Genomic DNA, 23,554 nt, shown 5'->3' on the forward strand with positions numbered 1-23,554 from the left:
TACACTTCCAAAAATTTTTATTTACCACGTGTGTTTTATGTACAGATATTCAAGTGAATCAATCTATTTTCATTTTACAAAGACAAAGTATGTTTTTCTAATCAATAACAAAATTATCTGTTGTTAATTTATTTGTGTGTAGCACCGTATCATCTTGATAAAATCATGATGGCTTCAAGAGCAGCGAATCCTACAACAGTGCCGACTGCCGTCATTCATTTCTTCTCAACTTTTCTTCCTTTACATTAAATTTATCTTTTTTTTTTAAGAGCTATTGCAAGTAAAGCAAAAATATTTTTTCTACATAAAACTTCGATCCCAAAAGTTCATCCTATAAAGTTTCACACTGCCATGTGTTATGAATCCAACGCAAAATGTTCTGTGTAAACACTAAAGATTTATAGGGGTTCATGTTATTGAATGCAGCAATACCTCTATGATGGAAAGGTAGTGTGTTAAAAATTAACAATGTAGCTTCTGCTTAAATTAAACCACTTAGAAAGGTTTTCATATCTCATCAACTTTTTCTCATTTTGACACATTACAACTAGAATATTTTTGGATTTAGATCCCATCTTAATGGGATCTAAATCCAGTAGATTGACAGAGATTCATCATTGTGAAGTGGAGAGAGAAAATCTAAAAAAGTGACATTAGTGAACAACCATCATCATGAAGACCATGGAGCACAGCAGGAGAAAGCTGTGAAGTTGAAAGTTAGGTTAGAAAACATCTGGAGGTTGAAACATGTCACAGAGTAATGCTCGATCCGTTCTTTGAACATCGACATGGCTCTTCACCTAAAACGTCAGAGCAAATGGAGAATGGTGCTCACTCGCCATATTCCAATTAAATATGTTGGTGTTTCACAAAATGTGAAAAAGTTAAAGAATGAAAGTGTTTGCTTAGGTTTTTGCAATTTTACACCCTTTTCAGAACCAGTTTAGAGAACTGGCAAATGAAGAGGATTCAAATAGTATTTTGGAAAACCTCTTGTCACACAACACGCATATTTGGAAACAGATTTGAATACTTCTTCTTTCTTTCCGAATTGCAAACCAACTTTTAACACACTACCCTCATCATGGAGTGACTTTATTCTGCTTCATCAAAGCAACTGTACTAGTTGTGAGAAACAAGACCAGATGTATCTCCATGGCAAGTTCTGGGAGCTGTGATTGGTTTCCAGCGAATATCAACCATTGTTCTGTTTCCTTTCACTACATTAGCGTGAAACGTCTGTCTGATCTGGAAGGAATATCTTGGAAGAGATGCGCACTTGAAGAAACACCCACGCTTTCACAGACGTCAAAGCCGTCCAGTCACGGGGAAAAGTGTCGCAGGAGGTCCTTCTTGTTGACTTTCCCCATCTGATTCCTCGGCATTTCCTCCACCAACACCAGGCCTGTCGGGATGATGTAGGGCGCCATGTGCTCCCTGCAATAAACAAGACGCTTTACACACAGATGACTGTTTAGGGGGGAAAAAATGCACAAAAAAAAAATAACAAAAGAATAAACAGTTATAAGGAACACAAGGCTGACAAATATGCCAATGCAAACGGGTGAGGGCGCACACTAATGCAACATCAAAACAACAACACAAAAATAAAAACAATTGCCAAAACAAAGGCTTGCCCCATGGCAGAGTAGTTGAGATAAGGAAAGAAACGTCCTTCATGCGCTCTGCAGCTCTCTGCCTTAATATCCCCAATTCCCTTCCAGACACAGACAATTCCCTTCATACAAAGCAACATAATCAAAATGAGATGAAAAAAAAACACAAAAAAAAACAACTCGGCAAATAATAAAGAGAAAAACAGAAGGCTGCGATAATTAAAAGTGTTTTATTTTTCGGTTTTCACTGGTTGGCTGTTGCGTCGAGTCTTTAAGCCTGGAGCAGTTTTTATTATCTTCTAACCTAGTTTGTTTGTTTGCGTGTTATTGTGTGTGCTGCTGCTGTGCGAGTGAACATAATGAGTCATACGGCTGCCATCAAACACTCCTTTCAGCAGATGTCTCCGTCTGTCTGACTCAGGGAGGAGAGTCTGGGTAAATGTGCATGCATACGCGTCTCCGTAACATGGCTCGCTCATGTCACCAATTTCTTCCGGGCACCCTGCGTGAGTGTGTGAGTGTGTGCGTGTGTGTGTGTGTGTGCACGGCAGCACAGAGCACAGTGGGTGTGATTCAGATTCAGAGTGACAGCTGAAGCCAGGGCACTGAAGAGTGAGCATCCGTCTCCTTGTTTATGTCTCATTTTATCTGCCTCCGTTTCCTCCACACTCTCGACTCGGCAACGTGTTGGCACTGTGGCTCCGCTGGCAGGACACCCCCCCGGCTGTGAACGCTGCGCCATGCGTATGTTTGCAGTTCAGCCCCGAACGTGTCAACCTGGGTCACCGGCAGCGGTGCTAATCTACCAGACTGGAGCAGCGGGATCTAACATTCTAACATCGTGACTCTGTATGGAGCCGTCAAGCCTGGACAAACCTGAGGTCCTACAGGGAATGTCACCGACGGGATTCCTGTACGGAGAGGAAATTTATGGCATTTTTCTTAACGAAAATATGAGTGGTTAGAAAAATAATACATTTTTTTAAAGTTTTTTTTTTGTTGCTTTTTTTTGCTATAAGTCTATTGCTGCATACACTCACAAACCAGAATTGTCTTTATCAAAAAGGTCAGGTGACTAAATCGTTTACTGTTTGCTGTAATTACAAATATAAGAATGATTTCAATTTTGAAAACAAAGAAATCACAGACAATACCCCAACATTATTATATTGGTGCATTTGTGTGCAGAATTTTAAGGACAGGGATTAATTTGATACGTACTCTGTAACAGAAATGGAAACCAGACGAGGCAGGGAAGGTCAGCATTTTTCAGAGCAAAGACCAAAAGGTCCACCTGATCTTTGGAGGAGCTGTACAGCTCAGGTGTATGTCTAGGATTTAGTATATAACCTAACCCTGCTGTGACCTGTCTCCACTACTTTACTCCCCTCCTGTCTGCTGTCTTCTTGGTGTGGTTTGCTCTCTTATGTTCTCTAATAAACTTCTGAGTCCTTCATACAACAGCTGTACTTCTGTTAAGATATTAATTACGCACAAATGGACTCTACTAAATAGGTGACTTCTGAAGGCATTCCACTTTCAAAGATTTCATTTTGTAGCATCAGGGCGAAACAGGTTTATTACAAATGAAGAACTTTTGTTATTTTTTTTTATTCTTATTCGCAAAACATTTTGGCAAATATGTCAAATTTACCCCCTACTTCATGGCAGGGCATGCGATTTCTTCAAAGCGCTGCTGGTCCGCTGGTGCACATGTGAGACTAAACTATACACACTGATAACATTTAATAATTTAAAAAAAATGTAGCACACCAATTATTGTTGATCACTTGGGGCCAACAACTGGAAAACAGTTCAAACATTAAAAGGAACAATCCCAATGATATGCAAACATCATCAACAAAAAACATGTAACTCCATTATACCAGAATGAATAATTCTTACCATCATTTCTTTTCACTGTAACAATAATCTGATCATCCAGAAGTGAAGATGATGAAATTGATAGAAAAGATTAAAAAAAAAATCACAGCGTTTGTGTGGAAACTACAATCAGCTTCAGACAAAACAAACTCCACTGACATTCAGAAAAGGAGGAGGAAATGTTTGACATCCACAGCAATCCTCTGTTTGCTTATCTTCCTCTTTTTTTCTCTTCTTTCTCCTTATTAATCCGACTGCGGCTTCTTATTCTTGCACAAATTTTTCAATTAACGAGAGAACTTCGGGGTCAGTGAGAGGGAATCCGAGAGCTGGACTTCTCTGCATTAGCGGTTTCTGTTTGGCTTCCATGAATAACAGCGCAGTATCAAATAAAAACACACCTCTGTGATAGTGGGATGTGGTGGTCTGTTGCTGTTGCAGGCTTAGGATGATGGATTGGTCAGAAGTTATTTGGGTCACAGGCTCCTCTGGTGGTGCGAGTCTGAGTCAAACTGTGGCCACAGTGTGAAAGAGCGCAGGTGGTAAACTTTCTAGACTTTGAGCGCAAAAACAACTTCCACTTTACTTATTTTGTTCCTCCCCTCCAGATATATTAACCTATAATTAGTAAATATTGGAATATGGAGCATGAAAATGTGAATCATGGCTAGAGCATTTTTTTTTGCTTGCCATATATTAAAGTATATTATTGATAGTAAAACAAATACGCTAATGTAAAATGTACTGTCATACTTGTTTAATCCAGGTTTGAGCCTTAGAGCTTAATAACCAGAGACAAATTTGTTAGTTTGACTTTTTTAATCAGTTTTTTTCCCAAACATAGCTCACCATTTACATGTAAAAAAAAAAAAACCTTCCATTTCTTTGTTTCTTCATTTTATTTTTTACCAGTTTTTTGATAAAACAAGCCACACATGTTGTTTCTCAGTCAAGCACAAAAAAAAATCTCAATTTTTCAAATACAACTCTGTTGTAGCTGTTACTGACTACAATACTGCCGTAGTTGGTAGAGCTAGAACAATGTGACTATGGCCAAAGCTCTCTAAATCATTTTACTAAATTGAACTTGTGAAGATTTGTATAATGACATTATTTTAAACGGTTATGTTTTGACCTCATTGATAATTTTTGTGTTTAATCGGTATTACTCAGATTGAAAAAGATCTTCTGATGTTTGTGCATGAAAGCTTGTTTCATTTCCTGTGCCAAAAATATACTCTTTTTTTTTTTCATTTGACAAAAAAAAAAAGAGTATATAACCCCATTGCCTGAAAAGGTCATCATCTAAATGAATCATATATTTATTGTGACTCTGAAAGTCTGCATAGATGAAAAAAAATCTGGAAACTTGACATTACCTTGCCCAGGTCTTTAATTCTGGTAGAGTTAAACTCCGGCCTTTCTGCAGCTGCACCACGGCCGTGACCTTTTGACCCCACGTAGCATCTTTAGCGCCAATCACAGCCACATCTAAGTCACAAAAACAAACAGAAATATGTTAATGAAGTAATTGCTGAATTAATTAATTTGTTTACAAAATCTAAAAATAAGAAGTTTGACAAATTAAATATAAATTGCACTGGCCATCTAAGTTTATGAAATTACATTTTCTTAAAGAAAAAAAAATGCAGATCTTAATAATCAAATAATCAAAAAACATTTTGCTCGATAACTACTTTCATAAGTCCCATCAATATAACTTGTACTTTTAGGAACTGAGTAAAATCAGGTACCCAGCTGATATTAACCAGGTGATTAGTGAAGCTATCTGCTCAGGTAACGTGAGAAAGATAAACTGTTACTTTTAAACAGAGTTACTTTAATAAAGAGATAAATAGTAGGGAAACCTTTCAGCCAGCTGACCAACAGTGTGCATTGAGTAATTCAGAATTAATAAAAACAACAAAACAATTGCTTTCAACAAAAGTTTGCACAGTACTTACCAACGATGTCTGGATGAGCCAGTAGGTGTCGCTCCACTTCGAGGGCGCTGATCTTATAGCCACCACTCTTGATGATGTCGACGCTGCTGCGGCCCAAGATCCAGTAGACGCCATCTTTGTAGACTGCCGTGTCTCCTGAAACAGAAATGCAAAAAGACACGGCGTGGCACAATGAAAGTAACGGAAATGATTGCAGCCAATCATTTGCTCAGAGAAGTCGATCCCGTAGATCGATCTTCCCGTAGAAGATCGCGTCTTCTACGGGAAGAATCGGTCTTCCCGTAGAAAGACGGGAAGATCGATTTAAAGAGATGTAATTTTGCTGTATATATTTTTGGCACAGGAAAAAGATTCAAGTTCAAAATTAAATCTTTTTACTCAAACATAGATTTCCATGCCATAGTAACACTTATATTCTGGTTGTGCTTAAAACAGGTCAACAGTGTTTACACTTTTAGCAGCTTCTGGCTTCATTAAACACAAGGAATTATTTGACTCAGGGAGAAGTCTCAGTAAAAATATACTAAAAAAAAAAACAAAAAAAACGGAGCAGCACATGTGAATAACACAAATAACACAAAGAAAGCCAGAGATTTGTGTCTTTGGGTAAGGAAGTGTGTGGTTATGTGTGTGTGAGGCAGAGACAGTCAGAATGCAGCAAATGGATGAGTGTTTAAGATCCTCCAGACATCCTCCAGATGCACACACACATAGGTGTCTGGGGGCCAGGTGTAGCGGAGTAAAGTATGTGGGGATAAGGGACGCAGCTGGGTCTGGGGAAAACGAGAGGAGGAAGTGGGTCAGTATGGATGAGTGGAGAGCGAGAAAAGGAGAGAAAAATGGACAGAGGTGGTGATGGGGAAAAAAAAAGATGGAATGGGAAGATGTCCTTTTAGGTTATTACAGGTGTTACTTTCAGGACAGCTGGTACCAGGAGGATGGATGTGATCGAGACACGGTGGTGGAGATAAGCAGAGTGTCGGAGTTAAGAACCGGTCTGAAGAGTCGCCATCCACCCGAAGCTGCAGCTGAACGCCGGGCGGAGAACAAAGGAGTCCAAGTCCAAACACCGTTTCCTTCTGCTAAGCCTAAACCCATGTCGAAAGCTGAACAATGCATTGTCATGGCAACATCAACGCGTGCAATACCGCAATCGGAAAAATCTGCTTAGATGCAATACTTGCTGCAACGGACTAAATTTTAGATTTTTAGGTGACATATATATATATATATATTCATTTGAACAAACGTTTGCTTTTGTTTGCACCGACAGCTGATGCATTTTATTTTATTGCTCCCAAAACACTGAGATTTACTTGAGCTCAATGATAGTGGGACAGATTTGTCGATTTATAAAATGCATAGGTGTGGTTGGTGGTCTGTTAAAAAAGCTTGTTTTATACCCTGACCAAAAAAAATAAAAAAAATCTGATTTATTAAAACTTTGGTCTTTGCCTGAAATGGAGGAGTTCAAATGTCTTGTTTAGATGTGATGGAATAAAACCAGTTTGGTCTGTTGTGATCTGAATTTATTGGTCAATCAAAGTTCAAGAGTTATGGACCATGGACAAAAGAACAAGTGCAAAAAGATTTCCATCTGGAGTATCACAGCTTTGCTTAGATAAGAAACATCTTCATCATTCAGAGGGAGCTCAGTTTGGAGCCAAAGCTTCCTCACATCGAGGAAAATCAGAGAATGTGCTTTAGACAAGAAAAGGAAAGGTTTTTGAAAGTTTGCCAGACTTTGGAGGATACTCCTGGAAACACCTGGAACTACAACATACGCACATTTTATACAACTTGAGGTCCCTTTAAAAAGGCTGAAATGTGTTGCTGCTGTCCTGGTTTCCCTTCTGAACAGTCATCTCAGTGTCTCCAATAAGAAGATATTAAGATGGATGGATCCGTGAACACAACCCAAAATAGCTTTTTTTCCCCCCTCCAGAATTACTTGCCTTGCATTCTAAAGTAGTTTTCAGGATCAAATTGTGGGGAAGCAATCTTACAGAAAGTCTAATTGAGTCTTATAGCGATGTAATAAGCCAGATAAGGATGTGCTTGATGTTCCTTTTGTTTTTGCTATGAATTTCATAAAAAGCCTCAAAGCAGAATGATCTCTAGATTAACATCTTAATTTTCATTAGAAGCAAACAAGATGTGATATGGTAATTTTCTTTCTATAGCTGTGCTTTTTGAAAGGCTTAAATACCTTTGAAAAATGAAAGCAACCTATTTCTTCCATAATCAACTTACAATACAATACCATTTTTTCCCTCTAGCCTTATAGGAATCAAGTTTTTTTTTTTTTTTTTTCTTCAATGGAGTATACCAGTTCTTGGCAGTCTAACATTGACATATTGAGCCAATAAGGGAATGAAGCATGTAGGAATAATACAGCGTTTTATCTGCACTCTCTGTTTGGTGTCATTGCAGGTTTATCCTATTAGTATTTAGCTTACATGTCTCTATCCGTCTTGCTGTATAAAGCAGCGCGTTTTCAGTTTCTCACGCTCCGGCGTCTGACCCTCCCTCTCTCTCACGCGCAGACATTTATTTCCTTCTTTTAGTCTCATTCTTACCCTTCATTTTTACCTTTCTACATCTCAAACGTCTCTCACACCTCTGTCTTCCTATCTCCTCTTTCCCTCCGCGCCCCTCTCGCTGCTCCACCTCAACATCAATACAGGGCCCATCTGTTCCCATACATCATGCACTTCATTTCAGTTTATTAGCTGGGATAAATCATAAATATTTCATTATACATCACAGGCGGCTGTCGCTAGCACACCGACAATTTATCACCACTGCCCTCTCTGCCGGCTTGCCACGGCGGCTATAAGCTTTCCAGTCTATTAAACAAGATTGATACAGTGTGTAAATTTAGATATTGGGAATTTCTTCACAGACCACTGCCTCACACCGATAGGCTGGGGAAAGAGAGGGAGGATGGGAGAAGAAGGGAGGAGCCGGCTGGGTGTTAACGCCACAATCAGGGTAGTTACAGTCGCTCCCTTCCTTTGGATGAGGGGTAAAATAAAAAAGAAAAGCACAAGAATCATTTAATCCATTGTGCTGAGCTTATGTAGCTCTCATTTTATGCAAACAGATCTAGGAAAATGATCAGCACATATGTACAATGATAAACCGTTTTGTGTAAAAGAGAAAACATCAATAAGAAAGATATACATACGCTTGGTTTAAAGGAAAGAAAAAGGCATTTTTGATGTAATCCTGGACAAAATGGGTGAGCGAAAGACATGAAGACAACAGAACTGCAATGAGTTTGAAGTACTAATACAAGACTCTTTGACCTTGTCTCTTTGAGTGGAGGGAAGGAGCAAAAGATGTTTGGAGAAACATACAAGTGGGAAAAGCGATTGGAGAACGCAGACTGATAAAAGAAAAAGAAGAACGGGAAAGAGATTTTTGGGAACTGTGTTACAGGGACGTACACACACACACACACGACGTACTCACACACACACACACACACGCACACAATCACCACTTCAGGCTTCAGAGAGTCTGCCATTATGTGTTATGGCGTCTGAGGCAGATATGGCCGAATGGCTTTCTTAATTAAAACGATAAGAAGCCTAATTGCACTGGGCTTTCATCTCATTCTGAGGCATTAAAGAAAGCAAAGGCGCATAGTGTGGAGAAAATAAAGAAATAAAAACAGATCAAGAATTTAACTGAGGAGCACGGAAAAAATCTTTCCGACGTCTTTCAGAGAGCAGAGAAATTCAGCCCCCTCCGTGAGACACGTCTTCAGTTTGGGTTTGACCAAAACGGCAACAAATCTGCTGTCGAATTACTTCAAGTCATGATTTTTGTTTTGCGCAAGACAAGAGTAGCTCACATTTGTAAAAGGAAAAAAAAAAGCTCTATTAACAACTAGGGAGTTTTTGACAAAAACAAGTGACCTTCATACTGTTGAACTTTATGAAAAATCTAAATTGAGTGCACGCCTCACATTCTTGAAAAATAATCCAAACAAAAAAAAAAAAGACTGAATAAAAGTTAGTATAAAAAATTAGAAATGTGATTTGTTTTTCCAAGGACAGAGTATGAGACAGCTGTGAAGAAAATTTCTTAAATTTAAAAATATCATATTGCCGTAAAAAAAAACAAAAAAAAAAAACATTTTATAGTAAATTAAATCTGTCTTCAGAATTTGTAAGTCTGAACACTTTTCTTGTTGTTTTGGTCCAATCTTTCTGTGATTTAATATTGATTGAAAACAGCTTTTGTCTGATTATCTCTTGTGATTTATTTAATTTACAGATTTCTTCCTCACAATTTTACAACACTGATATAATCTCCATCTAATGTTTTAATATAACATGTTTGGTATATTACATTTATGAAATGCAATTCTTTCATTTTCCAATGAAAACTAATTCTAGTTATTTTAACAGCCCTCCATGTAAATTGGCAGCCTGGTAAAGGTGTGTAAAAAAGCGTAAAAAACCCCCTAATCTTTTATTCCAGTCGGCAAAAATCTTCCACTGAAAAAACTTCATAGGAACGTAACTTGTGTAAAAAGAAAATCCCACATTAAGATATAATGTGTATATATATATATATCTTAAAATTATATATTTTTTTACTAAATCACAAAAGCCACAAGAAGTGTGGTTAGTGTGATTTACAACTTAAAGGTGATCTGTGTGTTGACATTTAAAATCTTCTCTGAACATAAACAGTGAAAAATAAATCACGTGGAATTCTCTTTTTAATAATTAAACAATCCAGTGCACGAGATGTACTTGAATGCACCATGAAAATGCAACTGGGTATTCCCCACCATTCAGAGGGACTAGTCTCTAACAGTGTGTTGTTGAACCTCGTGTGCTGTGCAGCCTTTAGGACTCTTTGAACGCTGCAGTCAGCTGAATTTTGACTCAAGCTGATTTTTCTGCAGTGCCTGATGTTTACATTCAGCTTGATGTTTCAGGTGAGTAATTCAGGTCAACGCATCAGGAGCAACTGTATTTACATCTTTACTGTTGAAAAATATGTCTGCAGGGTTAAATATTTGGTTCAGTCAAACTCAATGTTCCCAAAGAGTAAAGTTTTAACAATTGCAGGGAATCATCTTTGTTTTGTTTAGGCGTCGCTTTTTAAAACTGCAAAACATTGCATTACACATTTATTTCCACCAATAAACATTCTGCATTTGTTCAGATTTAAAACAACGCTGTATTTGTTGGATGCACATGCTGACATGGTATAGACATGTACCCAGAGATGTTTTTGGTACGAACACGTGTATAATTACACCGCTAATCACAACAGTTGTTGCTGCCAGGAGAGAAAAGATGGGGCTCCACACCGGGTTTGCAGTTTTTGTTACTTCTAAAAACGAAAACAAAGATTTAACAAGACACTCAAAAGGAAAAAAAATTCAATACCTTCAAACCTTTCCAAACAACTTTTTTTTTTTTTTAAACCATCTGAACTGGAGTGGGAAATGGCATTTTGTGGATGCTTACACCCAACTCATTTAAAATGACACACAAACACAGAAACAGCCTAGACAACTTGAGTTTCTTTGTCAAAAAGAGTCTGGAAGTAAAGGGCAGAGGGTGACATCTGACAAAGGCCAACACAACAAAAACATTTCAGCCTGCTGGCGTTATTCTGCTGCAGGTGTCCGCACAGGACAGACGCAACTAAAAATTCACAAAACACTTGCGGAGCTGTCAGGACACCGGCCACCGAAGAGCTTCAGATCAGCTTTTTTTTTTTTTAATAAACACACAGAAACAAGTGTTTGTTAGTCAGACTGTTCTGCTTGCAGCCTCTATTTATCTAGTACATTGTTTGTGTGATGGGATTAAAACATGTCGATGGTCACATTCCATCTCATTTCTCACTGAAAAAAGATTTAAAAGACTAAACAGATAAATTAGTGAAATACATCAATGTTTTATGTTCTTCACTTTTTCTACATTTAGTCTGTCAGAGCTTTGGTCCAACTCGTATTAAAATTCTAATCACATATGACAATGTGGAGCATCTTTTTTGATAGTAATGCAAAGTTATGAAAGACAGAAATCCAAGATAAAAAAAAAAATCACATTTACGCAACTATTCAGGCAGTAATCTCTCCTAAAGCTGCATTATAGTACACAGTAGCTAATTTGATGTACTGAATGCATGGCTTTAAAGCATCAACACAAGATTACAACATTATTAGCTGCAAGCTTGTGACCTGCAAGAGAAAATAAAGCATCTTTTTGCACGGACAGACAAGTTGAGTCTTAGTCCTGCAGCATTTAGAGATATAAGTGAGCAAGCAAAAGCTGGGCCCTCGCTTTGGGAACAGTGCACTTATCTGAGCAAAGATGTTAGAGGTCTAAATGTGAGCCATGCTTCTTCTCAGATCATAAACACTTTGCATATATGAATATTAATGTTCCACATTAAAGCCTGATGCCGAGATGGAGAAGTTAATGAGGATAAATAACAGACAGCCAGGCAGTGAAATCTCAGCACTGACATTATTCATCATCCTTAACTTTTGTCACAGCTCCTTTTTTAGTAATTAATATCATACAAGAAGGCACTTTGCACTCGGATGAGTGATCTAATTTGTTTAATATAATGAAATTAAAGGAGCTCGAATTGCTTTATGTTAATGTTTCTGATTAGACCCATTGCCGGGGTTGCCTTCCCAGCAGCAGATAACAGACTTAACTTGAGGATTGATGCGCGTCTCAGATCTGCATGTTCATCAAGGAAACTATTTAACTGCAGTTTGCATGCAGCGACTCTGGACTCAATCACACAAACCCGATCTCAGTCGGGAGACGGAGAAAGAAGGAGAGTGTTGTGATGCCGGAGCTCTGAGATGACAAATCTGTAAGCTTTCTTTTTTTAATAAAGACACTTTTCAGTCTCTTCGTTGAGGCCTGATGAATAAAGTCGCAACAATAGTCACTGAAGTTCAGAGGCTGACGTGGGGTGATGTTTAACTAGATTTACCATCGAGTGGTTTTAATAAAACATGGATCACCATGTGTTGACGTCTTTGCAGTAAAAGTTATAGGGAGAGCTGGTGTGAACAATGCTGCCGGTGATGTTGGTGGGGGGTGCTGGATGTTGAATAAACCCCCACTGGGAGCTCAAACATTAGAGGATGCAGTGCGACTCAAGGTGAAATGTGACATCTTTGGGAAGAATGACGGCAAGGAAAAGGGGAGAGCGAAATAAGAAAATGAGTCCAAGAGCTCAAAAGGAAATTGTGGATTTAAAAAAAGAGGTAAGGTCGTAGCTAGTTTGCCAGTATTTTAGACATTTCAAACAAAAAAATTATCAATTATTACTGTCATCGACTTCAGCCATATTGCCAGACTTAGGCACAGACCTCTGTCTTTTTGCAAAGAGTGAACCTTGAAAACCAGTGATATATTACACTTTTCAAAACTCCGACGTCCCTAAAATATGAACCTCCGCATCAACATTCAGCATGCACATAACATTAGTCGGGTAGATAAACCTAAATATATTCTAATTCCAGCTCTTACAGGATCCAGATGGCTCAGATTAATAGGTTCTGTTGGAATAAGCAATTAGGAGTGTGAAACTGAGGTAAAGTGACAAAGATTAACCCTCTTGTTAACATTTCTGCCCTTGAGCCTGAGTCTCTCTTAGTTAATTAAATGAGACCTCAGATAAGGCCTGGCTAATAGTCAAGCCCCCAAAGCTCAACTTCTTCCTCGCTCCCTTCCTCAAACAGTCCTCTTAATTTATCACTGAAACACAAAACTTTCTACCGGCTCCAGCTAGAGCCAAACTTAAAGCATCTCTTTAATTTTTTTTGCTTTGCCGCCCGGTCGCTTCTGCTGTTGCCAACCACATAACGAAAGCTTTCCCCATTTCTAATCGACTGATTTTAAGCTGTGGTCAGTGGACAGAATCTAGAGTGGAGCACAAAAGGAGAGTTAAAAAAAAAATGAGGAGATCGATCGATAGACTCAAAGATGTTTGTGAAGATGAGTGGAAGGAGAGCAGCCAGGTGACAGCTTCCCTATAGAGCTGCCAATCATGCACGCAGCACCTGCTGACTCTAAAGAAGACGCCTCTGACCGGCTGAGAACGTATTGATCTGAAGTCCCACGCTCTGGCCGCGCTGTTCTTCTGCCGTCTTGTTTACCCCGGCTTTTTATTCACCTTGTCAGCCCTACGCTCTTGTCAGACTTTATCTTTTACTTTGTGCCAGCCACACAGCGCCGACATCCTCGTCAATGAAAGAGTTCAAGCCGTCTTTGCTCTTCTGGCTCAGAGAAACTCAGTTTTAAGTTGCAGTCCCGGTGAGTGTAACGGAGCTGGACATTTAGAGTTAATTTAAACGTATTTTTAAAGAAACGGTTTAACGCCAACCAGCTTTCGCAAAACTGATTATCACATTTCAAATCATAGCAATGTTTAATGTTTCCCATGCATATGTGGGATATACTATAATTGTTGTTTTAAATGCCATTAGTTTGTTAATTATATTGTTTTGTGTTCACAGTGATACTTGAAGCGTAGCAGTGCATCAATACATCAAACTCTCATGACCAAAAATTACTGGACTTAAAAAAGAGAAAAAAAAAACTTTCATGCCTGTATAAGTATGCAGTTTGGATTCTGTTTTTTGTGTTTCTTACGTATAGAATAAAGATTTCGTAAACCTGAAAAACATTGTTTTAAACAATCAGAGATCAATGTAGACTCAGGCTAGAGCTCTCCAAGCACTACTAAGTTTCCAAGCAGGAGCCTACATGGCTCTTATGTTGAAAACATAACTGTTTTATCTTCATTGGCAAAATAAATTTTAGTTTACAATCAATTTGGATCCAACAAATTAGATGCTAACTTTATGGCTAACCTGCAACAATATTGTCTTCATTACTCAGGCACAATAAATTATGTTCTACGTGGTAACCAAAATCCTGTCACAAAAAAATATGTGAAAGTCGCTTCGTAGTTTCATTCTTCATGGTGATGATACCTGGACAGGACTTTGTGAAATAGCCTTCAAATAGACAACAAATGTTACATTTCACCATAAGAAGTCATTACCACCCTAATTTTAAGTCAAAACCATACAAATCAGCACCCATCCATTCACAGATCACCAAGGAGGATGTTGAAAAAGTCAGAGACATCCTCTCTAACTTTACATATGTGAGGGTAATAAAAGATCAAGTGAATTCTCAAGTTCAAGCTCCAGTCTGCAAGTGTCAAGTTTGAAAGGAGGTGTAAGAAAGAGGTGTAAGGGTAAAAGGTATGAGGTAGTGAGGGGTGACAAGAAGCAAAGAAAGACAGTTCATATTGTCTGAAATGCTTCCCTCTCCAAATACTCACACAAAGAAGGTATAACCCCGATAAACTTCTCAAGTGGGAAAATATAACTGAACAAACTACTGACTCAGAAAAAAAATCCCTAGAGTTCAATGGATATGAATACTTTTGCAAGGCACCATTTCTTTCCAACCATTTTATTTAATTTTTTTAACAGTAATATGAATTCAAAGCTAAACAAAATTACAATATATATATATTTTTTACAATATATATTTTGTACACATTTCTCTGTGTAACAGATGTGTTGATATTTTCCCATCAATAAAACAACCACTACAGCTGTAGATTATTAAACGTGACTCTTCATAAAGTGATCTTTGTTTTACTTCACACAGCTGCGAAGCCAAAAACTGTTTTGCCCCCCCGAGACACGCCGGCGTCTTCGCATCTGAATCCTCGCGTTGCTTTTGGATGGTAATCATAAAACAGATCTCAAGCTCGGTTACTCGCTTTTAAACTTTGAAATTAAGTGAAAGGATGTGAGGCTTGTGAGTGCTTTAACTCACAAATCAGAGCATAAGAGGCAAAAAAAAGCATTCTCCTTGAACCTTGAATGCTTAAGCATTCCTCCTACTTCATAAAGCCATGTGTGTGTGTGTGTGTGTGTGTGTGTGTGTGTGTGTGTGCGTATGATGAGGCTGTAGGAGCTGGGTGGCTAAGGAAGATGTCAGATAGCTTCCTACAGAGCGGTCCACACAGTGTCTGTGGTGGTGTGGCTTGAGGGACCGGTCTGTGGGGAGCTGATTGCAGTGGCTCTCATTATGTGGCCGCTGGCTGTAATGGAGTGTGACAGCAACGTGCTGTGCTCTGGATCTCTGTCCTTCCAGCCTGCAAAGCCAATTAAATACACTTTGCCCTTCTCTCCCGACTGCCTGGCCCTGCTCTGCTCTCAATCACTCCATCCTTTCGCGCTGCCTTCCCACCGCCACCCCAGTCTCCGTCCCGTCTGACTCCGCCTCCTCCGTCTTCGTGCGAGGCTCTTTCGAAAATGCCCGGCAGCCACATCTCCGAGCTCAAAAATGACTCCGTCTGTAAGAATTCCACTTGCACCTGCCCTTCTCGACCCCCTGCACCCCACAAATCCTTCCTGTGCCAGGTTAAAGCATGTCTCTAAGTGGCTTTGCAGTGAAACACGGCTCCTTTTCGGGGCCGAAGACAGAAGTGGTGGCCTGCAGGGAGGAAAAGCCTCGGATGACAGCTTCTCTCTATGCTACCACACACATAATAGAAGGGAGGGGGGAAAAAAGTCGAGGCAGAGAGCTCTACTTGGTTCCTGAAGACCCAGAGCAGTCACAGCCACTTAGGAGGAAAAATGCCCTGTAGCGCCAAAAACACACATACTCCATTTATCACTCCCTCATAGTGCCCTAAAATGTGAGCACACACACCATTCACACAAGCCTAATGTGTGTGTTTACCACCTGAACTGCTCTCCTGGTTTTTACGTGTCTCAAATGAAAGTCCAGCCTGCGACATGAGTTAAAAGCTCCTCCGTCTCTCCTCCTGCAGTGAATTGCTCCGACTGCACAGATCATGTTAGCTGCAATTGTTAGAAGTATGTAATCCCCTTTTTTTTCCCCAGAGTGTGTGTGTGAATGAGCATAATGATAAGGAAGTATGGCATAGGAAGGGGGAAGACGGTTTGGTACCTGTTTTGAACCAGCCGTCATCAGTAAAAGCCTCTCTGGTCTCCTGAGGCCGGTTCCAGTACTCCTTAAAAACAGACGGACCTCGCACCAGCAGCTCGCCCTCTTTCCCCTCAAGGCCCGGACGTATCTGTGACATATTCAAAACAGAGAAAAGAGGAGAAAAATAAATGTTTGAATGGACCAGAGAGTGTCTTAAACAAGTTTAATAATCTGTCTGAGGCTGTCATATAATCCAACCTCCTTTTCAAGCTAGAGAGTAGTGTTTCTCTTTAGCAGTGCAAGTGTTTTTTAGAATAACTTGCAGTCCAAAAGCCAAGTTACCAGCAAGCTTTCTGGTGTTGCTTTGAACAGTGGCAGCTGAAAACAGATCATTAGATGAGCAGACATCACCTTGGATTTAAATAACTCCACCACAGAAAGGAGAAAGAATAACAGATGAGCTGGTTAAATTCTGGTTGTACAGAAAGTGAAGGTGTCTGTGCTTCTGTCATGTCAAAATAAGGGTGTTTGCTTTGATACATGGAAATAATGTTGTAATATCTTGTAATATTTTAGAGGGATTCAAAAGTGCAACTTCTACCAAAGAGCTGCTAGAATATTTATTTATTTAGAATAAAAAACGAGAAGCTGTCAAATGATTTAATTGATTGATGCAACCTTAAAAAAAGAAAAAAAAGTTGCCTTTATTACTTTTTTTCTGAATATCTTTGAAATGTTGAAGGACCTTCTAACAAGCTTTCAGTTGATTTTTTTTTTTTTTACAGTTTAATGATTAAAACGCATTTACATACTCTTTAGTTTTATTACTACTTTGTAAGTTGGTTTTAAGGTTGTCCGTGCTTTGCTTAGTGATTTTTCATGTGCAACACAAAAGCATTAAAGTCAAATTCGAGTTAGACACATAGAGTATCACTACATTAATTTTTTTTTCTAAAATGAGGAAAAGCATAAAAAAAAAAATCCTGCCTCCATGTAAACCATACCTTATTTTTATTTGCCATAAATGTTTTAAAGTTAGAGTGATGTGCTATTCCTCCTGTCTAGTATATGTGGTGCCGCTACACATAATCTGTACATATACAGATTCCTGAAAAGCCTTTAATGTCGCGTTAGAATACTTTTCTTTTAAAACCTGTCTGTGGATGGATTGCTTCATTATAACGACTGATATTGATTTACCCGAGTCTCTTTGTGATTCCCTTCAGCAATCATGGTGTTGGTTGTGTTATTCATGACAATTCGAACCTCTACATCTGGAAGAGGCAGCCCAACAGCTCCTGTCAACGTTGAAACAAAAAGCATGCAAAAACAAAAAGAATATGATTTTTTTTTTCTTTAAAAAAAAAACACAAAAGGGAGAATAAATGACAAAGTGTTCACTGACAACCTTCAGTTAAGCATTTCTCAAGTAGCAGGCAGTCTGCTCCTCCAAGATGACATTAACCTCCATCCTCTGGGCATAACTGGTCACTAAAAGGTTTGCTGAGCTTGTAAAACTGGAAGCAATTCGTCTCAGTCAACACAAGCCAGCTCACTTTGACAGTAATGGGAATTTCTTGCCCATGCCTGATGCAGCTTTTTTTTTCCCTCTTTAACAACATCAAGAAAAGCTAAAATAATAGAACAGTTGGGACATTTGTCTTGGGTTGCACTTATTTTCTTCTGAAAAAAGCATCTGGCTGCACAGCGCAATTTATTCCTTCAGTCTTAACTACTGCTGAGTGCCTGACAGGCTCTTTCACCGAAGAACAACTGCAAAAACGACTCCGATTAGACAAGCAAACAAACACAATAGCCTGCTGTAAAAACTGTGTACAAATGCGTGAAATATTATCTGTTCCCAGATTCACTGACATCGCCTGCATTTTCCAACCTTGTGTGTTTGCAAATGTGACCTTTAAAGTTAAGTAATTATATCAGCGAGTGAACCAGAAAGGTCTTGGCGCTGTTCTCCGTCCGTTTGTTAAGATGAGTGTGTTCGAGCTCATCGCCTTGGGCCGCGACACGATTCCAGAGACAACGGCTCTCCAAATGAAGAGCAGCTCAGGTCCTGATTACAGAATGAGTTTCTCACTTCATATTGATCTAATCAATTCAGGTCCTGAATGAGGGACTGGAGTTGAATGGATCAATACGAGAACCCACTGAGCACAAAAGTAACCAGACCACTTCCAATGGATTACCAGGGTCATTAACGAGTCCGAGTCATGAGGTCAGGCGAACCGAATCTGACAAAGTCTTAGTCCAAACAGCGTTTAAAGCTCGGGAAAAATGGATGTTAAGTTAATTAAGTCCTAAAATGTAAGTTGGTTTAATAATTATTATACATGATGGAGGTCAGACTGTCAACAAATGATATAAACCCAATATTTTTCAGGATGAAGCTTAATCCTTTATATCAGAAACTTACAAATTCAAGCATATTATTTTCATTCTTGTTGAGTCTGTTGTTACATGTGGATGTTTGCTTATCGATCTATATGAAGTTTCACAAAAACACAAACCGCAGTCTCTGTTTTTCACCTGCTGCAATGTCTAAAACTAAGAAAATAGGAGGTCAGATGGTCTGACAGAATAAAGTAGAGATCGACACAGTTGCATCACCGTTTCAGCAACTGGAGAGATGTGTAACAAAACAAGCTGTTTTGCGCAATAGTTTCACTGTCTCCTAACAAATGTTTCTACACTTTTGCAGCTGAAATTGTTCATCAGTGGCAAATGCTGTCCAAAAGTCAAATTACGCTTTTAGAGAATCCTAAATAAAACATTGAAATTAAAAAGATCAAACTGCAAGGATGCCTTCCCATGAAAGGGACCCAAGTACCCTTTCGCTGCAAAGAAGGGGTATTTAAAAAAAAATAAATAAAAGCAAAATAAATGTATAACCTCCCCACTCTCCACAACTGGATCTGTTATCAACTGAACAGCTTTACTTTTTACTTGAATGTCTCTTTTAGTCCTGTCCTGCCCTTTTTTTTTTAACTTTAACAAGATTGAGTTTATTTTAGATATTAGGCAAAATATAAATAAAACCACTGAAAAAAAGAAACTTTTTTGAAAATAAAAATCTTGCCACTGATTTATGTCTGGCAGAGAGTTTGGTCTTAGCTTTTTACTCCACTGCTATTCTACAAACACTAGCAGATAAAGAGACATTGAAGAGACATCATGGTCTCTTAGACGACAATGAAACAAATATTGAAAACCAATGCACGCTCACTACATAACCATCAAACATAACTAGGTTGATCTACAATCTAGTTATGTTTAAAGCAAAGATTAATGGGAAGTTTGACGAGAGATTTTTTATAACTTATTCCAGAGTTAGTTGTGCTGAAGAAAAATGTTCATCCTACTCATAAATACTGCTACGTAGAACCACATTTCTTCATCTGCTTCTTGTTGTCTTTATATTAGCTGTCATGTTCTTCAGCCACCATCCATTACCAAGCTAATGAACATGAGTTTGATGTGAAATTGTGTTGTGGAGATTAGAGGACCAAAAAAAAAGGGACAGAAAACCAAAATTAGAGCAAAAAAATGTAAAAAAAATAAAATAAAATAATAAGAAGAAAGGGGCAGCAGAGTTAGATAATACAGAAGTACAGAAGATGGATCGAACGAGTATGAAATAATCCTGCATGTTTACATCTCGACAAGGGAAACATGACCTAGAAAGCAGAACTATTGTTAACAGGCTTTAAAACGGCACAAATGTGCAGGAAATTTAGGCCAGTCTGATGATTTAAATACGTGGAAATTAATTTATAAATTTCTGTAAATAAAGTGCATTTTTGTTATGTTTCACATGGTTGGTTGTGTGCATAAAAAAAAGAAAGTAAAGCAGGTGTTAGGATGAGGGAGAGGACGGCTTCGGCTCACTCCTCTTGGAAGAGTGGTTCCTGTGGTCGCTATTGATCTGTTTTAACCTACTTAAAGATGAAACGGGAACACACCGACTGAAACAGGCACAAGCTCATTCCTGCACGCACACACACACGCACACACACACACACACACACACACAACCGAGGCGGCGAAACATCAATACAACCGCAGACTTCTTAAAGACATCCCTAATAATCACCTGAGAGGAATCAAACAGCCTGCTCAGTTTTTGCCAAACAACCAATAAACAAATAAACAAAACAAAACCACAACAAGGGAGCAGACAGAGGATTACCCAATCCACTTGCAAGCTAATTAGCTTTACCTGTACAATAGTTGTTGACTGGGGATGGAGACGGCGGGGAAGGAGAAGAAGAGAGGATGACAGGTGAAGGCAGGGGAAGAAAGCAAACAACACGAGTCTGACCTCATTTTTAGACCTAGCTTTTGTTTGTGAGAGTGAGGGAGGCGAAGTTGGGATTGAGGGGTTTTTACCTGACATGACAACAGAGAAAACTGCTCGTGATAAACAAAACACACAAAGCAGAAATGCTCGAGGAAGGATTCTTAAAAATTTAACGACATCGAACGGAGTGGCATGAGACGAACCCGCTTCTGCACGCAAACGCAACGTACAACTGGTAGTCTGTGAGGCGATGTCTTATTAGGGAGCACCGATCGCATTTTCTCCTTAGGATTAATGTTGTTATGGCTAAAGAATTGATTCCTGAATAGCTGAAATACAGACGGTTTCAGAGAGTGCAGCAGCCGAATGACAACAGTGGTGGGTACATAACAAATCATCACTCATTCAACACTCTTACCTCTACAGAAGCAATTGAAGTTATACATTTACATAGCACTTCTACTGTGATCACACTTTCCTCTGAGGTTGCTAAGAGGCTGAACATTTACTGGAATTTTGGAAATGTTCAACATTTAAAACTTTTCTTGGACATAATGTGAACATATGGGAATTAAGTAGGACAAATGTAAACATTTTGGTTTGTCACAGGCAGACATGAATGAAAAAAATCCTACTTATTTGGAAGTAAAACTTAATGAGGTTTAAATAATTTCATTTAATGATCAATCATTTCCATGAACATGAATGTTGAGTTAAAGATTCCTCAACAAGCGAGCCCACCCATTCAAAGGTTAAACTATCTCACATTATGGTAAAACTCCTTCTAAACTTTTCTCTCTTTTTTTTTTTTGACTAATTCTTGACTTTTATTTCTAGAACCCTTTAAATTTTCTGAAGACAATTTGTTCAACAGTAAAGAAGAAGACATAAACAATCCTCTACACTTTAAATTTTTTATGAATGAATTTCCAAAACTACAAATGCAAGTATTCGAGGAACTTTGCACGTCTAAAAAAAAAATTTAATTAAAAGAGCAATTTGGACGCAACCGAGCCTCCGTACCTGCGATCCGCGGGCCCTTCAGAGGGTTGGACAGTGCCATGCCGATCTCGGTCATGCCGTAGCGTTCCAGCAGCATGTGTCCTGTGATCTCCTCCCAGCGCTGCAGGGTGGGCAGAGGCAGAGCAGCTGAGCCTGAAACCATCAATCTGATAGAGGGGAAAAAAACAGAAACCTCCAAATAAAGCTATCAATTTCTCAGGGGGAAAGACATATAAATTACAGCAGGACAAGGAATAAAATATTGTCAGCAGAAAGGCAATAAAATAAAACGAAATCAGTAGAAACAACACAACCACTAAAAAAAATAATAATAACCAAACAGTATGGATGCACTATGGATTTAATAAAAAGAGTCGTAGTACAGAAGCTAATAGCGTGTGCTACACATGCAGCATAAGGGTAACAGTATACAAATAATTGTTTCCCCTTCATTCCCAGTGTCTGTCGATGTGCCTGCAGCAGCTGTTTTGATGAAGGCTCATTGAAACAGTTTAAGGAACTTTACAACCCTTAAATTAATTGGAAGCACCAATTAATGACAAAATGTCATCCTTACTGTGCAGTAAATCAACCAAAACTAAATCAGCTCAAGTATCTAAGAAGTTAAAAAAGATGACAAACTTTGACTCAATCCTGGGCGTACCACTGTAATATCTGGACAACAAGCCGCTACTTTTCCCACATGCTTTGAATACTGCGATACGGCTAATCTAAAACGTTTTACCAACAGGTTTGGAAAGACTGGACTGCTGTGTGATGAAGAGGACAGCACAAGCTAACGGGCGAAGTTGCCCCGAGATGAAAGTGACATTGAGAGCGACAACAAAAGAGAGCCTAAAGAAGTGTGTGAGAGTCTGTTGAGTTCTGATACTGAAGAAGACGACTTTAGTGGTTTTATTAGTCTGATAGGCTACCGTATTATTTTAATAGTCTTTAATAGTCTACAGATTATTCTCTTAAACAACAAACTTCACAATATTGCATATTTCTGTTTACATCACACGGAGTTGGAGAGACATGATTGTCTCCCAAAAAAGATTAGCAAAATACACTAAGATAATTTTTCTACGATGGATGTTGAACCATATTCATTTATAATAGATTTAAAGAAAAAACTGACTGTAACCCAGTACCATTCACAAATACTAAGCCAAAAACAGTGGAAGAGTGTAAAAATAAATGTTGAATAAAACAGAAATGTTTTGGAAATATATTGAATCTTAAATTCAAGTAAAAATAGGACAAACTTATTTTTGGTGTTTTCCTAAAATACATTTTTACAAATGTGAAAAAAAACAAAAAAACAAAAAAAACACAGACTGCAAACGGAATATAATACAGAGAGATACAGATCACAAAAAACTTTAATTACACTTTTGCAAGTTAACTGGATATAAAATGGGGGAAACAAATATTTCAACAACAAACCAGTAGCAGCATTATTTATTCCTTCGCTATGCTATGCAGACACCCAGTCTGCACCAGTGAAGATTCAGTCATCTCTGCCTGCTGAATGCTTGGAGTGGCTGACATGCCAAGGGCAGTCCAACCTTTTTCTGATTAACTACAAAATAACTAATTGACCACTTGAGGGCACTCAGACACTGTGGATGGGACATTGACCTTTCAGTCACTGATAGGCTTACGATCAATTAGCCAAAAAAAATTTAAAAACTTGGTGAGACCACAGGAAAACAAACAATTTTGTCTTCATGGACAAGCACAATATTTAGTTTGTAGCTAATTCTGACACAGATAAATTAT

The 23,554-nt window shown here is 38.6% G+C and overlaps 1 protein-coding gene across 3 annotated transcripts in view; it reads right to left on the reverse strand.

Annotated features, from left to right (window-relative positions):
• Positions 1-23,554, reverse strand: part of acsf3 (acyl-CoA synthetase family member 3) — a 32,309-nt gene continuing 8,755 nt past the window's right edge. For 2 of the 3 annotated variants that reach the window (XM_016672423.1, XM_016672422.1), the window contains exons 5-11: positions 21,791-21,936; positions 20,687-20,704; positions 17,653-17,750; positions 16,474-16,600; positions 5,465-5,599; positions 4,880-4,991; positions 1-1,437 (exon numbers count right to left, since the gene is read on the reverse strand). In XM_016672423.1, the coding sequence (XP_016527909.1) occupies positions 1,323-1,437; positions 4,880-4,991; positions 5,465-5,599; positions 16,474-16,600; positions 17,653-17,750; positions 20,687-20,704; positions 21,791-21,936 (751 nt within the window). In that variant the 3' untranslated portion in view covers positions 1-1,322. The remainder of the gene's footprint in view (positions 1,438-4,879; positions 4,992-5,464; positions 5,600-16,473; positions 16,601-17,652; positions 17,751-20,686; positions 20,705-21,790; positions 21,937-23,554) is intronic. The other variant, XM_007553896.2, reaches the window with a different exon arrangement.

This window comes from Poecilia formosa, unplaced genomic scaffold (assembly GCF_000485575.1).
Source record: "Poecilia formosa unplaced genomic scaffold, Poecilia_formosa-5.1.2 Scaffold60, whole genome shotgun sequence".
Taxonomy (NCBI): Eukaryota; Metazoa; Chordata; class Actinopteri; order Cyprinodontiformes; family Poeciliidae; genus Poecilia; species Poecilia formosa.